Below are 16,620 nucleotides of genomic sequence, written 5' to 3'. Positions count from 1 at the left end.
CTGATCGCTTATACCATATAATGCAGTACTTCGGTATTGCACTATATTGTATTTCTGCAGGTATTGTATTAAGACGTGCCATAGGCGGCCAGGACACCTGAACGGCACCCTGTGATCTCACTGTGGGGGAGGGAGGGTTCGGGGGACAGAGCATTAAGCAGTTGATGTTAGAGGGGCACTTTAATTACTATTATGGGGGCATTGTGGCTTTATCCGGTTAGGGAGAACAGTAGATGATAATAGGAGCATTTTGGGTGGTTGATTGGGACCCGTGGCTCCAGTGAAGACTATGGCCACCCAAGCTACCCATAACCCGCACTGCGGAGCCCCACCATATTTAAGCACAGCTTTCCAGTCCTCTCTCAAAAGCAGCCTGTACACAGGGAAAACAATATGACATCAGAGGACCTCGTCCAATCAGGAAGTGGCATGTGCGGGCTTCCAATATAAGCCCACTGGCATCCCTTTCCTGTTCTGGCCCCAGTCATTGTCTTCCTTCCACCCCGCTGCAGCTACATTCCTCCAGCACAGGATTGGGGAAGAACAGAGTATCTATGTAGTAAGCGCAGTTCTGGTACTGTACCTATGTAATATAAGCTTGGTTATGTTATCACATCTATGTAGTTTGGTTTTGGTACTGTACATGTATAAGAAACTTGGTTCTGGTACTGTATCTATGTACTAAGCTTGGTTCTGCAGCTTTATGAAGCAAGCCTGATTCTGATACCGTATTCGTATCTTTGTTGTACGTTTGGTTCTGGTACTGTACCTATATAAGCTCAGTTCTGATACCGTATCTATGTAGTAAGCTTGGTTCTAGCACTGTATCTATATAGTAAAGTTGGTTCTGGTATCGTATGTGTGGAATAAGTGTGGGTATGATACCATATCTACATAATAAGTTTGGTTCTGGTACTGTACCAATATCATTAGCTCTGATATTTATATAGTAAGTTTAGTTTTGCTATTGTACTTATGTGATCTTCTGGTACAGTACTATGTAATAAGCTTGGTCGTGTTATAATTTCTATGTAATACGCTTGGTTCTAGTACCATAATTATGTAGTAAGCCTGGTTCCGGTACTATGTAGAATGCTCGGTTATTTTACTGCGTCTTAGTTTGATTCTTGTACAATATCTATGTAACAAGCTTGGTTATGTTATGTATGTAGTAAGCCTGATTCTGCTACTGTATTAATGTGCTAAGCTTAGTTCTGCTGCAGTATCTATGTAGTAGGTTTCACTCTGGTACTGTATCTATGTAATAAGCCTGATTCTGGTACTGTATTAATGTGCTAAGCTTAGTTCTGCTGCAGTATCTATGTAGCAGGTTTCACTCTGGTACTGTATCTATGTAGTAAGCCTGATTCTGGTACTGTATTAATGTGCTAAGCTTAGTTCTGCTGCAGTATCTATGTAGCAGGTTTCATTTTGGTACTGTATCTATGTAGTAAGTCTGATTCTGGTACTGAATTAATGTGCTAAGCTTAGTTCTGCTGCAGTATCTATGTAGTAGGTTTCACTCTGGTACTGTATCTATGTAGTAAGCCTGATTCTGGTACAGTATAAATGTGCTAAGCTTAGTTCTGCTGCAGTATCGATGTGGTAGGTTTCACTCTGGTACTATATCTATGTAATAAGCCTGATTCTGGTACTGTATTAATGTGCTAAGCTTAGTTCTGCTGCAGTATCTATGTAGTAGGTTTCACTCTGGTACTGTATCTATGTAGTAAGTCTGATTCTGGTACTGTATTAATGTACTAAGCTTAGTTCTGTTGCAGTATCTATGTGGTAGGTTTCACTCTGGTACTGTATCTATGTAATAAGCCTGATTCTGGTACTGTATCAATGTGCTAAGCTTAGTTCTGCTGCAGTATCTATGTGGTAGGTTTCACTCTGGTACTGTATCTATGTAATAAGCCTGATTCTGGTACTGTATTAATGTGCTAAGCTTAGTTCTGCTGCAGTATCTATGTAGCAGGTTTCACTCTGGTACTGTATATATGTAGTAAGCCTGATTCTGGTACTGTATTAATGTGCTAAGCTTAGTTCTGCTGCAGTATCTATGTAGTAGGTTTCACTCTGGTACTGTATATATGTAGTAAGCCTGATTCTGGTACTGTATTAATGTGCTAAGCTTAATTCTGGGCAAAACCCGCATGCGCAAAACAAAACCATGATGATATTTTATCGCGTGTAGTAATATTGCGTGAAAATCACACTAGTCAAAACGAAAGCACTGAAATCATAGTACGCTATGCAAATACACCTGTGTGAGGAGCCTTAAAGTCCTGGAAACCCCTTTAAGACATGGTAGCTGGCACTGTTATGGGGCGCTCTTTGGTCAGTTCACAAGGCGGATTCCAGAATTTATCAAGTATCTGCGTGTAAAACCGTAGTACACCTCCAGAGCTATCCTGCTGCGGTTTTTCCCGTGGATCTCACAGTGGGCAAAACCCGCATGCGCAATTTTGGATGCCTTTCATGTGGATTCGCCTGAAGGATAGACACGCCACTACTTTACACGGAAACGTGTGGGAAATTTCGCAAGCGGGTTTTGCCCATTGACAGGGTTAATTCCGCTGGTGGATGTGGTAAAAATTGCAGCAAGATAGTTGTTTTGAGTGGTTTTTCCAGACGGTTTCCGTGGATGACCCCGATGACCCAGATACAAGGACACAACTGATAGCGAATGTGAGCCGCTCATATGCAAATATGATGATCAGCAAACAACCAATCAGCTGTGAGCACGAGCGCTTGGGGATCAGCACAGAAGCCGCAGCACGAGCCCAACGTTCTACAGCAGATACATTGTCACCAGCCGGCGTCATTGTGACGTGTCTCCTATGAAGTCAGCTGACACACTGAGCAGTCACATGGCTCGTTGGTCTAGGGGTATGATTCTCGCTTCGGGTGCGAGAGGTCCCGGGTTCAAATCCCGGACGAGCCCAGTTTTGTTTGCAGCTTTCTCTTCCCATCGTCCCTCCCGGCCGCAGTTTGTTACATTGTTGCAGCTTGTTGGACACTTTGTCTCCATACAAAATAGACGGGAAGCTGATTATACCAAAGCAAAATATTGCTGACTGTATGGGAAGACACAGGCTGTAAGTGCAGTGTAACAGGAGGAAAGCAGAGGACCTCGTGGCGCAACGGTAGCGCGTCTGACTCCAGATCAGAAGGTTGCGTGTTCAAATCACGTCGGGGTCAATGATTGTTTGATCATTTTTTTAAAGCTTAAAATTAGATGTGGTACTTAGTAATTTAATTTTCCGTTTTCCGTTTTCCTCCCCACGTAACTCTTTCATTGCTGTGTGAGGGTTGCTTTTTGCAGTACCAATTGAATGGGGAAAAAAAACAATTTTGCCATCTTTACAACAGTCTTGTTTTCACAAGGTACACACTGCAGTAAAAATGGCATGATCACTTTATTCCGTGGGTCAGCATGATGACTGCGATGCAAAACGTTTAGATATTTTTTTCAAATGTAGAACTTAAAAAAAAATATCTTGAAAAAAATATATGTGAATAAAGTTTTTTTATTATTAGAAAAAAATACAGGATAGGAGGTCCGGCGCCACACAGGTGGAGGCGCATTTGCGCAAGTATTTGGGCATTGCAGTTTTGCTCATGCCTGTGTGTGCGTTATTGTAATTTTTGCATACGCAGAAAAAAAACAAGTATGCAAATAAAGAAGATGGAGCGAGAGGTCTTCAGACAGCCGCTCGATCGCAGCACTTTCCTGCGCCACAACTTTCCAGCGGAGTCTGTTCTATTTTTGGGTGTTCAGCGCTCCTCATCAATGATGGAGTCCTAAAAGCCAGCAAAACAGAGGTAAATTGCAGCAGAGCATTGCGATTTAAATTGCTGCACTTTCAGCAACGCCTGTGAGGGAGGACAACATTCCTGCAAGTCGGTGGGGATGATCGCGGATTCCGCAATTCAAATCCGGTCGTGTGAGACCAGCCTGATACGTCCGTGCTGGCAGGTCGATGGTTTTTTTTGCAATCGAAATGCCGCTTCACGCTCACGTGTTACACCTTCCCGTGGAACATAATGGCAATTAATGCCTAATTAGGGCTAGCAGTCTTCTCCCTCCATTGTCCGCAGGGTAACTCCCTCCCCTTCCCTCTCCCTTTCCCCTCCCTCTAACTTTTTTCTAGCTGCCATAGAAGTCTTTCTGCGTAACACGGACAAAGATAGAGCAGACCGATCTTTTCGTAGACAAAGACTTTGCGCAGAAAAACCACGTTCATCTGAACGGATCTATTGAAATGGAAGGCATCGCTTTGTTGTGTTACACGGGCGGGATTTTCATGTTCTAACCGCCCTTAGGCCGGGTCCACACGCTGCAGATCAGCCACAGAAAGCCTGCCGTTTGGTGCAGAATTGGCAATAAAACTGGTTCGCTACATTTCCACAGATGTTTTCCACAGCTTATAGAAGAGATTTTCAAAATCCCATCCATTTAACTGTATAAGCACCACCATGTTAGACTCTTTTATACAAAGCTTTTTTTTTTGCCCAGTCCCCCCCATTAAGCATACATTACTAAGCCCCCCTGTAAATGACTTTTCTAGCTGGTTTGTACTTACAGTTCCAGCGTTTCAGCAACTTATAAAAATTTTCCCAAGATGGCCGCCAGCTCTTTTCCATTCACTTGCTGTAGCCCGACGTGCGCGCTCCATAGACGCTACCAGCTGTGTCTCCCTGACAACCAGACATCCCGCAGCCGCCGACCGGACCCCTGGAGTGAACATGGCCGACCAGTCACCCACCGCCAGGCAGCAGGTAACCGGCGCAGTCCCCCCCCCCCCCCCGGCACAGCGGCAGCCCCCCCCCATCGCAGCGACAGCCCCCCCATCGCAGCGACAGCGCCCCCCATCACAGCGACAGCCCCCTCATCGCAGCAACAGCCCCCCCATCGCAGCGGCAGCCCCCCCCATCGCAGCGACAGCCCCCCCCACCGGAGCGACAGCCCCCCCATCGCAGCGACAGCCCCCCCATCGCAGCGGCAGCCCCCCTGGCGCAGCCCCCCCCCCCCCGGCGCAGCGGCAGCCCCCCGGCGCAGCCCGCCCCCGGCGCAGCGGCAGCCCCCACGGCCCATCACTTACCAGGACAGCGGGACAGCTGGACGGCGGGACAGCTGGGCGGCTTCTCGGGACAGCTGGGCGGCTCTGCACCTTCCTCTAACAGAGGATGGTACAGAATGGCCGCTCCAGCGTGCTCCCGAGCAGTGACAGCTCGTCTGCGCATGCGCAGAAGAGCTGTAGCGGGGAGCACACTGAAGCGGCTCGTGCTGAAAGGAGAAGAACGGACTGCGCATGCGCGTCTAAAAAAGCAAGCTGCCGGCGAATTTAGACGGAACCATGGAGACGAGGACGCCAGCAACGGAGCAGGTAAGTGAATAACTTCTGTATGGCTCATATTTAATGCACAATGTATATTACAAAGTGCATTAATATGGCCATACAGAAGTGTATACCCCCACTTGCTGCCGCGGGACAACCCCTTTAACGTACTGTGATGTAATAAACCATCAGCATACAAGATGTTCCCGACCACTGCCTGCCAGCATATGTGATGAAGACTGACTATAAGAACAGCAGCAAATGGGCGCAGCTGACCTCGTGGCGCAACGGTAGCGCGTCTGACTCCAGATCAGAAGGTTGCGTGTTCAAATCACGTCGGGGTCAGTCCAATTTTTTTTCCCGCTTCGGACAACAATAGTTGTTCACCAATGAAGGAGTGTAAAATCACAACTAATTGCCAATTAGATGTTTCATGAACTGCAGGTCCTGCCTGCTTCTCCGCTACATCTGCCTATAGACTCCCATTATTCCACTGTCTGTCCCAGGAAGCCTCATCTATAAGGTCTGATGGTGACACGTGTGGGTTGTGCTACTTGTCTATCTTTGCAGATGCGATACTATATATGCAAAAAGCCTGTCTAGACATGCTGGTAGTTGTAGTTCCACCGCTAACATGTACACTACCCCAATTTCTTTGGACTACAGGGTGATTGCAAGCATCAGGTAGCGTGGCCGAGCGGTCTAAGGCGCTGGATTAAGGCTCCAGTCTCTTCGGGGGCGTGGGTTCGAATCCCACCGCTGCCAGAAACCTTTTTTTCTAGTATATAAAGTATTCCGGCTTTACCTTTTTATCTTTATTACTTTCTACACTTTAGACACTTATTATTCACTATTTGTTTTTATTTTGGACACTATTTAACTTTATTTTGAAACCAGAACACGCGAATGCAATCCGCTTCCGCCCTCAGCATTCCGGCTTCGCTGCCCTCCCGTGACGTCATCATTCGGGGTCGCGGAAGAGAAACCTCCCACTCTGCGCTCGGGTAGTTAGCAAGGTAGGATGTGCTCTGTGTGATGTTTGTCTGACCCTTCAGTATGGATGAGCAGGGTTGTTAGGCTTTCTGTGACTTGTAGTTCTCCTGCAGCAGATGTATATGGGTACAGGCATTGCTGTGGACAGGATATATCTCTTGCGAGTGATTTGGTGTTGTATGTATGATTGGCGCACACCGCCTTGGTCACGCTTGCCTCTTGGTGTTATAATGTACTGTGATGTAATTGTTTAACCCATCGCAGCCCGCGGACGATGAAGCCTCCAACGCGCAGACGTACCGCGCCGCGTCGCTACGAGACTCCAGATGCGGCACAGAGGGCGAACCTTCGTCTGGTTTGGACGAACAGAGAGAAGATGGAGCTGCTGAGGGGTCTGAAGGCCCAAATCGGAGAAAGACGCCCTGAGGTGACGGTTCAAGGGCGGAGTAATGAGGAGGTAAGCGGGCGGTGGTCTCTGAATACCGGCTACCGTAAAGGGCGAGCGTCGAGGCGCGGCTGTGAGGGCAGAACGGACTTTCCGCGTTCTGTACCGTTGGGTTCGTCCCGAAGTGTCAGACTGGCGGTTCCTTTCCTAGTAAAGGGTTAACATAGTGTGACGGGGTTTTTGCTACTTCCTCTTTTAGTTTATCACCGTTTTCAATATCTCTGCTTGCAGTCAGTGAGCAGAAGCTCCTCAGCTCCCCGGGATGTGTTTGTACGGAGCGGGAGGTGAGCTGGCCCTGACAGCTGACGCCCCGCCGCAACAGCCGCTCCTGGCTATTAACCCTTTAGAGGGGTTTTCCAGGATATGGAAAAAAAAAATATACGAGCTGAAAATGAAGAAAAACTGAATCCGCTCCTATCCTGTCCGCCCGTCGTCCAGCGCTGCCGCCCCGGCGCCCGCCGCACAGAACAAGAGGCATCGGGCGCCACGTGCGGAACGTTGTGCAGGGACCCCTCAGCCACTCCCAGGCGGTGATTCTTTCATGGCCGCTGAAGCCTGTGGTTGGCTGAGCAGGGTCACATGACCACCCGCTGCTTCCACCCTGTATAGTGTGGCGGCACCAGGGCTGCAGCGCTGGACGATGAGTCGCCCGGAGGGGAATATTCAAATCTTCATTTATTTTATGACTGTCTCATTTATATTTCCATGTCCTTTAAACCCCCTTATATATCACCGTCACTTCTGAGCGCAGCATTTAAATGGCCGATCATTGGGGGGTCCTGAACAGCCTCCGCGTGATGAGATCATAAGGTGTCATGGCAGCCTGGGGCCTTCTGAAGACCCCCAGGGCTACTGCTAAGACAGGCCTGTGGCACGTCTTAATACAACGCCTGCAGAAAGACTGTTCAGTATGAGGTCACAGATCATGTGATTGATTACATACGGGATGAGTGATCAAACAATCACAAGTTCCAGTTCCCCACAGGGACTCCAAAAAAATAACGGATTTTAATAGTAAGAGAAAAAAACTTCCTGTATTTATAGTAAAATCCAAACTCAAAGAAATATTTGGTATCTCTGTGTGCGTAAAAGTCCGATCTGTCAGAACGACACGTTGTTAATCCCACATGGTGAATAGTCAGAAAAAAACAGCCAAAATTATTGCCCCTCCCCTTCCCTGTGCTAAGCTCCCATCCCCCTCTCCACCCTTTGTCGCAGCCAGCAATGGGAGGGGTGAAGCTTAGCTCCGCCCCCTCTCATTGCAAACAGGCGGCCAGAGGAGCAGGGAAGGGGGTGGGAGTTTAGCAGTCACGCTGCTAAACTCCCTCCCTTCTCTGGCAGCTGTCATAGGCTCCCGTAGGAGTCTATGCAGCCGCTGCCGGCGTAAAAGCACCCGGCTGAAATACACTATTTTGCCCCGCCGGGCGCTTTTACGCCATGGAAATACGCCCCTGCGCACTGATGTATTGTAAACCAATGCATCAGAGGGGCAGAATATATCGACCAGGCATGAACACCCAGCTGATATACGCCCGTGTGAATCCAGCCTTAGTGTCAGAAAATCCCTTTAATATTCGGAGGCTGAAAATCCACCTTGAGCGAATACTACTTACAGCTGAGGGTTTGTACAGCTGTACCAGTTCAGATAGTCCTGTGGGCTGAACCACAGGCTGATACATTGTAACGAACGATCAGGACAGGAGAGAGATTTGTGTTGCTCACAGAGGATTGTCTAGACTCAATCCAGACAGGTTTTTGGCCCTTTGTGTAGAAATTAGTTTTTCTTTTCACTGACAGCAAGCAGGGATTTTGAACATTGTGAAAAATCAAAACACAAAGGGTATGAGAAGATTATATAATGTTTCATTATACAATGGGATCACACAGAACCAAATAATCCAGACTATGAGGTGCCGGATCAACAGACTCTTGCTGGGTTGGGGGATTGAGATGGGAGTGCAGCCATCAGGTAGTGATGTCTTCACAGCTCCAGTACGAAAAAAAGGTTGGTGGGTGTGGCCTGACACGGAAGCTCCTCCTTCCTGTAGTGCCAAGGAGGTGGGGTACATTGATGACAGAAGCTTTACCCCTGCTGGGAAACGACTGCACTGAGAACGTGTAGGTTGGCCTCCCACCTGACCTGTACTGGCCCTTTAAGGCCTTTAGGGAGGATCTTTACATTGTCACATGATCTTCCAGGTGTCGTCCTACTTCTCTTGGCTGCGCAGTCGAGCTGCTCGAGAGGCGGTGCAGGCGGAATATGGAAAGTTGGTTCATCAGAAGAAGATCCAGGAGGTTCAGGATCCGGTCCCCGTGGAGGTAAAGTTGTCACAGCCCCGTCCGCTGTGACTATCCTTGTTGGCTAGTAATAGCATCACCGTTGGCCGCTGTTATTTTACAATTAAGGTTCTTATCCCCTGATCCTCTAATACTACCTGGTCCCAAAGCAAAGGACCACCAGCGTACAGCACAGCTGCTGGGGGCGTGGCAGCTAGGGCATGGGTGGGAGGCTGTTCCTAAAGGCACCGCCCCTGAGGATTCTTGTCTGAGGCGTATTGAGGCTTGCCCAAGACAATGCTTATGCAACGTTCTATTCTTTGCCATTTTAAAGACCTCTGCTTGCTGCCGGTAATCCAAAGGCGGAATACTTCTCGTTGCTGAGAGTTTGTTACAGTTGTATCCGGTCTAAACAATCCTTTCTGGACTACAAGCTGATACTTTGCTACAATGTATCAGTGCAGGTAAATTGTATCAGGACAGGAGAGAGATTTGTGCTGTTGATGGTCCTGCGTCATAGAGGACCACCTTAACTAGCTGCAACTGTAACAAACCCTCAGCTGCGAGAATCATTAGACTCTTTTCACACGACTAATTTTTGGTCCTGATTCTGCATTGAAATCTGCGCCAATCTAACATTTAATTAGATGTTCTGGAAATCTGCGTTGTGGAAAAGAACTGACATGTCAGTTTTTGATGTGGTTGCAGCAATGGGCGGCCAGACATGGAATTACCCCATTGCCTGGGGCTAAATCTGTATGCAGAACTCTGAGACTCCGCCTTCATTTTCAGCCACGGATTGTGGTAAGAGGTCCACAATGCCACAGTAAGCTCTGCATGAACAGGGCCTTATGTGTACAGCTTTGAGCCTCTGGATGGGATTAAGAGCATTCACATTCACTGACAGCAAGCAGAGATATTGAAATACAAATTTTATTAGAAAGTTGCAGGTTCTTTGTAGTGTTACTTTTGACTTTTTTTTTATATTAAAGAGGCTTTCCGGCCAATCGGCTGATCAGACGCCCATTGTCACCAGCGAAACACCGGGTACAGAGTGTGGAAGCGGATTGCTCCGATGCCTGAGTAGTGGCGGACGTTGGTAATTGCAGGCGCAGCTCCTATTAAAATCAATGAGGGCTGCGTCTGCAATTACCAGTAGCTATACAGGAGGCGGAGCTATTTGCTTCTCCTCTGACCCCTCTCTTTTCTCTCGGTGAGAGCGGATGCCTGAACAGCTGATCAGCCGGAGTCCCAAGCGGCGGACCCCAGACGATCAACTACTGATGACCTCTTCTGAGGACAGGTCATCAATAAAACTAGCCCAGAGAACCCCTTTAAGCACAAGCCCCGCTGCACGTTATAATTGTCGGGGCTGTTATAATGTGACCGCCATTGATCTTTCGCTCTTATTTTTCCTGGCCAGCTGTGGACGGACCTGGCCATCAGGATATGCAGCACCACGGAGAAAGCCACAACCACAGCTTTTTCACAGGTAAATTGTATTGCCCATTTAAAAGGTAGAAGGCCGTTTGCAAAAGTTTAGACACCCCTTGTTAAAATGATGCGCACGTTTGATTTTCTATGGCGAGACCACTTTCACAGGGATCACACATAGGACACATCTCTGCGCTGTTACTGCGTACTATAAGTGGGAACAATGAAGCAGAACGTTTGGCAGGTGCAAAAGTTCTGGCACCTCGTCAGTCAGGACTTTGTAAACCCCCGCAATGACCAAAATCACTTACCTTTCTTGTAGGTAAAAGTCTTTGTATTCTCACCAGTCTTCCTCTTCCTTCTAGTTCAGAACCAGAAAGTGAAGGGTGCCTAAAGTTTTGCAAATCACTGTAGATTATCTGAATTGCTCTAATTCGACACAGACGTATGTGATCTGCAGTCTGATCTGTAGGGGATTGCTGGAGGGCAGGGCCATCCCTGTTCTCTATAGTTGACCCTGTTCACCGTTTCCATGATCACTCCAGTGATAGAACTGATAGAAAGAATAGACAAACTCCGGGAACCCCATTAGAGGAGTGCGAGAGTCAACACCCAGGTGTAGGACCCAGTTCCTTATCGGCCCCTCTTCTCTGTATTATGAACCTTACTGTCAATTTACATCAAGACACTCCTTCAGATATATAAGGGAACTGCTATTTATGCAATCGCTTGACATGTTGTTGAAAGTGTCCTCACGATGTGACTTCGCCTTAACATGTTGACTCGGAACATTTGTTTGTAGGCGCTGACAATAGCAGCGATGGAACCTGTGACCCTCTGTCACTCAATTCCCTCCAAGGAACCTCCAGCAATATCTGGCCAGACATCCTCCACTCACGGACAAAGCCTTCAGCACAAGGGATCCTCAGAGGAGGAGCGTAGTTCTTCGGGGGAGGAGCCAGCTACGACTAATCATGAGGATGGCTGGAACAGTTTAGACTTTGAAAATATCTATAAATACCTGTCTAAAGTCGTGAGGGGAGAGGAGCTTCCCAAGCTGTCTGATTTTGGTATGTAGTCTCTGAAGGAAGGTCGAAGTGGGTGGGGTTTTGTGTAACTATGTTCATCATGTCTTCCCATAATTCCGTGCATTGCACTATCACTGTGGCAAGAGGGGTCAGCAACACTGTTGATCATCCTAGCCCATGAATAGAATGCTGGAATTACAGTGATCTCATCGCGTGGGGGCGTACCGGACCTCCGAACATCGGGGAATTTAAATGGCGCTGTCAGAATTGACAGCTGCATTTAAAGGGCTAACAGCTCCAATGATTCACGTGGCTTATCGGAGCTGTTGCCGACGGTTGTCGGCTGTAAGAAAGAGCTGGCAACTGCGATGTATGGAGGGAGATCACCCCGCGATCTCCCTTCATTCATGTCCTGCAGCTGCAGGCTGTCAAAAGGCGTATTGGCGGTCACTAAGGCGTTAAAGGGGTTTTCCAGGGAGAACAGTATTGATGACCTATCCTCAGGATAGGCCATCGATAGTTGATCGACTGGTGTAGTGACTGGCGCTTGTAACTGCAGGCACAGCTCGCGTTGATTTCAATAAGAGCCGTGCCAGCCATGACAAAGAGGTCAGTGCGGAAACCTCCGACCTCTGTGTTATTGTGCCGCTGACAGCATGCACCCGCTGAGCTGATTGGTCAGGGTCCCAAGCTACGGACCAAAGCCGATCAACTATTGATAACCTATCATGAAGATAGATCATCAGTAGTATTCTCCCTGGAAATCTCCTTTAATAGTGGTCGCCCAACATCTGCCTTGACCAATATCATGTAAAGATGATGTCCCATGTTCTTATTCTAGAAGTTACCTTCAGCTTTGATATAGTACTATAACCCCTTCTTGCCCTGTGCTGTACTATTATATGGCAGGGAGGTAAGCTCAGGAGCTGTAAGCCTGCCCTCCACAGTCAGGAATGCAATCCCCCAGATGGCTCGATCAATGCTGAACCTAGGTGTGCTTACAGAGCTCACAAAATGGGAAGAAGTTGTGCGTTCCCCAGAACAAAACCAGCGAGAACCACAGACTGTCCCGGATGACAGCAGTGTGGGGCTTGGAATGTGCAAAAACAGATTTTATAAAGAAATAAAAAGTGGAAACAAAGGGTTTTTATTGGACAAAAATAGTAAAACTCAAGAAACTCCATAAAGTTGATATAATTGCAGCAAACTAGTGAATAAACTAACACATGGTAAAGGCGGTAATTAACATCCAGTAAACCATGGCACAATAGTTTCCTTTACTCCTCCCGCTCCTATTGCAGCCCTTCCTGCAGGGGGCAGTGTATAGAACAGCCGACAGCGGCGAGCGATGGCGCAGATCCTGAGCCGTACTATTATGTCGCTTCACAGGAATTACCTTCCCACAGCAACATGATAGTGAAGGGACCAATAATACAACTTGGCCCACAAACAGGTTGAGAATCAACAGGATGTGATTGGAGTATGACATTGGTAGGCTTATGACGTGCGGCGCCCCCTGTGGGATCAGTGATGCACATAATCTTCATCCCCGTTTCTCTTTCCTTAGAATCTGCGGTCATCCTCCACCTCCTCCGCTGTATCCCGGACCAGTTTCCCCACCTTCACGTGCCGCACATCGGCTCCTACCTCTACGACTCTTACAATTTCCTGACCACACGACTGGAATCCCAAACGCAAGAGGAGGCGGAAACGCAAAGCGAATCTCAGGCGCCAAATTGGAAGGAATTAGGGTTCTGTCCTCTTAACCCCTTCATGATGACTCTGAAACTGCTGACGCAGAAAGAAGAGCAGGTCCCGCCTCCGTGATGCGTGGTGTAACTGTGTGAAGCTCTTTACCGCCCCCTATCTGTGCTGGTATTGTACGCACAGGCAAGAGGGGACCCATTTATTGCTATGACACTTCAGAGGTCTGATGGACTTATACAAGGAATCCGGTTGATAATTTATGAACGCGACTCGTCCGCCGCGATTGTCACCGTTAATGTAAATAAATCGAGATTATTTTTTTTCTACATTTTCTCTATTGACAAAATAAAAGTATTTTGGAAAGCATACTGTTTTTGTAATGGCAAAGGATTGTGGGACTTCATTATTTTGTCAGAACCCCTACCACTAGGGGCGCTGGTCTGTTGTGTATTCGAACACGAGATTCTGCTGGACTCTAACTGTTACCAAATGGAATATAAAATAATCCATTCATAAATTGCGCTGTGTCAAGATGTGGGTGGAGAAGCGGTCCGCCCGCTCCCAGCGTCACAGTGCAGGGTGGGCAGGTGGTGCCCGCCTGCCCCATTCACTTACAAGACCTGATAAAGGACCTTTTACACAGCAGGGATCGGGGCAAGAAGGTTCATTTGGGACGTGTGAAGGTGTCGCCAACCAGCCGCCGAACGAGCAGATGCTCATATATCGGGTTTTATGTGGCACACAAAGTCATCGTTCTTGGTGGCACATCTCCCGGTGGATGCGCTGCTGACAGTGATGAAACAGTATGGGGGGGGGGAACCATCACACGAACAATCATTTGTCCCCCATACTGTCTGAAACAGGCTGCTTGAAGGCCAGGTAGACGAGCGCCGATCTCATTGATCAGTGCTTAATACATGGCTCAGATTGGGCCGTATAAAAAGCCCCCTTAGGGACCTTTCACACGGGACGGAATATTGTGTAACATGTGGATTTTGGCACGGAATTAAAATAGAATCCTGCCAGCAATTCTACATCTTAGCGGAATTCAGGGACGGCATGGTCTGCGACGCTGCTGCAGAATATTCCATCCTGTGTGAAAGCTCCTGTAGGCTAACTTCACACTGGCGAGGGGCCATGAATCCCACCTCCATATCGCACTCCCCACCATGTGAAAGCCCCAGTGATGTGAAAACAGCCTCATATCACTGCGGGTATAAAGGGAGACCCCGCCGCAGCTGTCACAGCCGCGCCGGAGGATTGCGCAGTTCTCCCTTTGCTTTCAATGGGCGCTGGGATGCGAGATCACGCTGCTAGGTAGAACAGGCCGCGATTTGTTTCCTGCATAGAATCGTATTGCGGTGCCATGCAGGAAAACATCGCTGATGTGTATGACCCCATTCAAGAGAATGGGGTTCGTATTTGTGCGCCCCGCAACGCACAAATCTTGCGCTATTTTCATTCCTGTGTGAAGGCAGCCTTAAACTACTCGACATACAGTGACATGTTACCATGACGAATCCCTCCATTACAAGCCATGCCCCCAATAAACCTTGTCCCCATGACCCAGCAAGCCCCCAATAAACCCCACTCCCATGGCAAGCCGCACCGCGCTAATCCTTGCTCTATCAAAGATCTGGGGGCATTTGTATTAGGCTACTTTCACGTCTACGGAGGAACCTCTGGTTGGAGGTTCCATCAGATCCGGCTCAAAATACAGGAAGAAAAAGCGCTGCATGCCCGTCGGAAAGCGGGCGGACCCCATTATAGTCAATGGGGTCTGTTCTGTTCCACATAGAGACAGAGCTGTTCGGCTCCGGGGATTTCTGCCGACATTTCCATTTTTGGTTTCTGCTTCTATGTATGTTGCCGCCATAGTTTAACGTGCACCTATAGATTTCTATTGAGATATATTTCCATTGGGAAGTGCTGACTAGAGATGAGCGAACGTGCTCGTTTAGGGCAATTACCCGAACGAGCATCTCTTTTTTTTTCGAGTAACTGCCTACTTGGGCGAAAAGATTTGGAGGCGGCGGGGAGCAGGGGTGAACAAGGGGGAGCTTTCCCCCGCTGCCCCCCAAATCTTTTCGCCCGATTAGGCAGTTACTTGAAAAAAAGCGATGCTTGATCGAGTAATTGCCCTAAACGAGCACGTTCGCTCATCTCTAGTGCTGACCTATTGTATCCTTTTTTTTGTACAAATATTGTGAAGTTTTGGCTGCCCCCACCACGGTCCTACACGCCCGCCGCCCATTTACCTTCTGTCCCTCCTACTGGACCATATGAATGGTATCCTACCCTCCCTGGTTTTATTTGTAGGCCTAGTCCCAAGAGAGGAGCGTTCTGAGAGGTAGGAACCCAACTTTCTGAGGTTGAGATTTACCACCTGGTATTAATGTTAGGACTAGAGATGAGCGAGCGTACTCGGATAAGCACTACTCGCTCGAGTATCGCTGTGCTCGTCCCTGAAGATTCGGGTGCCGGCACGGAGCAGGGAGCTGCAGGGGAGAGCGGGGAGGAACGGAGGGTAGATCTTTCTCTCCCTCTCTCCCGCCCGCTCTCCCCTGCTCCCCGCTGCGACTCACCTGTCAGCCGCAGCGGCACCCGAATCTTCAGGGACGAGCACAGCGATACTTGGATAAAGCACATTACTCGAGCGAGTAGTGCTTATCCGAGTACGCTCGCTCATCTCTAGTTAGGACCCATCTGAGAGCTTGGTCACCTGGACGTTGGTAGATGGGCCAATGTAATTCAATCGAATTATATACCAAGAACCTTGCATTATTTAATGTGGTTAGGCTATAGGTATGTAGACCTCTGATAGTAAGTGTATTGTGCGTGCTGTTGCCACTTTTGGTTTCTGCCTCTACATATCCATGGACGGTCCGAGCAGCGGGGCCTGGCGGTATTGCATCTAATCTGTTTGTGCTACAAATGAAAATACGACACGCTGTGACTTTTTTTTCTCATGAACCGCGAGTCCATTGAAAAAAAAATTGCTTGCGTGAAAATGTCTGCCGGTCCGTGTGGAACCAAACATGGGTAAAAGATATGGGTGGGTGAAGAAGCCCTGAGGCGGGGTCCGCACTGGTGTTAGGAGGTTTTGTTGTTCAATTAGTCAGACAAGAGAAAAAGCATAAGTGCCAGACCTGGCAGGCGCCTACCGCACCCCACTGGCTCTGATGGGGTCTATCCAGCCTCTAGTATTTGGGCAATCATGTTCCCGCATGCTGCGCTATCTTATCCTGGATTTCATACCAGATCTGCACTGGAGGCTGCGAACAGTCTGACGCAGATGTGACCATAGCCTACGCCATACCCATCGGTCAGATGTCCACTGGGGCCGCACAGCCACTCCGATCCAGGAGATTGATCCAGCGGTCATTGT

At 48.3% G+C, this 16,620-nt stretch overlaps 1 protein-coding gene and 3 non-coding genes across 5 annotated transcripts; all 4 read left to right on the top strand.

The window, feature by feature from the left end:
* Window positions 1–2,878: 2,878 nt before the first annotated feature.
* TRNAP-CGG (transfer RNA proline (anticodon CGG)) lies at window positions 2,879–2,950 on the top strand. The gene has a single exon. It is a non-coding gene; the product is annotated as a tRNA-Pro (tRNA).
* A 185-nt stretch (window positions 2,951–3,135) lies between these two features.
* TRNAW-CCA (transfer RNA tryptophan (anticodon CCA)) lies at window positions 3,136–3,207 on the top strand. Its single transcript has one exon. It is a non-coding gene; the product is annotated as a tRNA-Trp (tRNA).
* Window positions 3,208–5,621: 2,414 nt separating this feature from the next.
* Window positions 5,622–5,693, top strand: TRNAW-CCA (transfer RNA tryptophan (anticodon CCA)). The gene has a single exon. It is a non-coding gene; the product is annotated as a tRNA-Trp (tRNA).
* A 544-nt stretch (window positions 5,694–6,237) lies between these two features.
* On the top strand, window positions 6,238–13,598 carry SNAPC2 (small nuclear RNA activating complex polypeptide 2). 2 transcript variants are annotated; one of them, XM_066593792.1, is made up of 6 exons: window positions 6,238–6,364; window positions 6,606–6,798; window positions 8,986–9,105; window positions 10,487–10,555; window positions 11,300–11,567; window positions 13,093–13,598. In XM_066593792.1, the coding sequence occupies exons 2-6, from the start codon at window positions 6,616–6,618 to the stop codon at window positions 13,350–13,352; spliced, it is 900 nt and encodes a 299-aa protein (XP_066449889.1). In that variant the 5' UTR covers window positions 6,238–6,364; window positions 6,606–6,615; the 3' UTR covers window positions 13,353–13,598. The 2 variants fall into 2 exon arrangements, with proteins under 2 accessions (XP_066449889.1, XP_066449888.1); XM_066593791.1 differs by lacking the exon at window positions 6,238–6,364 and adding an exon at window positions 6,376–6,518.
* Window positions 13,599–16,620: the final 3,022 nt, after the last annotated feature.

The sequence above is a fragment of the Eleutherodactylus coqui genome, chromosome 2 (genome assembly GCF_035609145.1).
Source record: "Eleutherodactylus coqui strain aEleCoq1 chromosome 2, aEleCoq1.hap1, whole genome shotgun sequence".
NCBI lineage: Eukaryota > Metazoa > Chordata > Amphibia > Anura > Eleutherodactylidae > Eleutherodactylus > Eleutherodactylus coqui.
Note: the sequence above shows the minus strand (reverse complement) of the source record. Positions and strands in the feature narration are given on the sequence as shown.

Excerpts from the sequence above, each read along its gene's own strand:
- SNAPC2 (XM_066593791.1), top strand. The coding sequence starts at position 6,409 with ATGAGCAGGGTTGTTAGGCTTTCTGTGACTTGTAGTTCTCCTGCAGCA. Across the intron at positions 9,106-10,486 it reads AGGATCCGGTCCCCGTGGAG|CTGTGGACGGACCTGGCCAT; the intron begins GTAAAGTTGTCA and ends TTTCCTGGCCAG. Across the intron at positions 10,556-11,299 it reads CAACCACAGCTTTTTCACAG|GCGCTGACAATAGCAGCGAT; the intron begins GTAAATTGTATT and ends ATTTGTTTGTAG.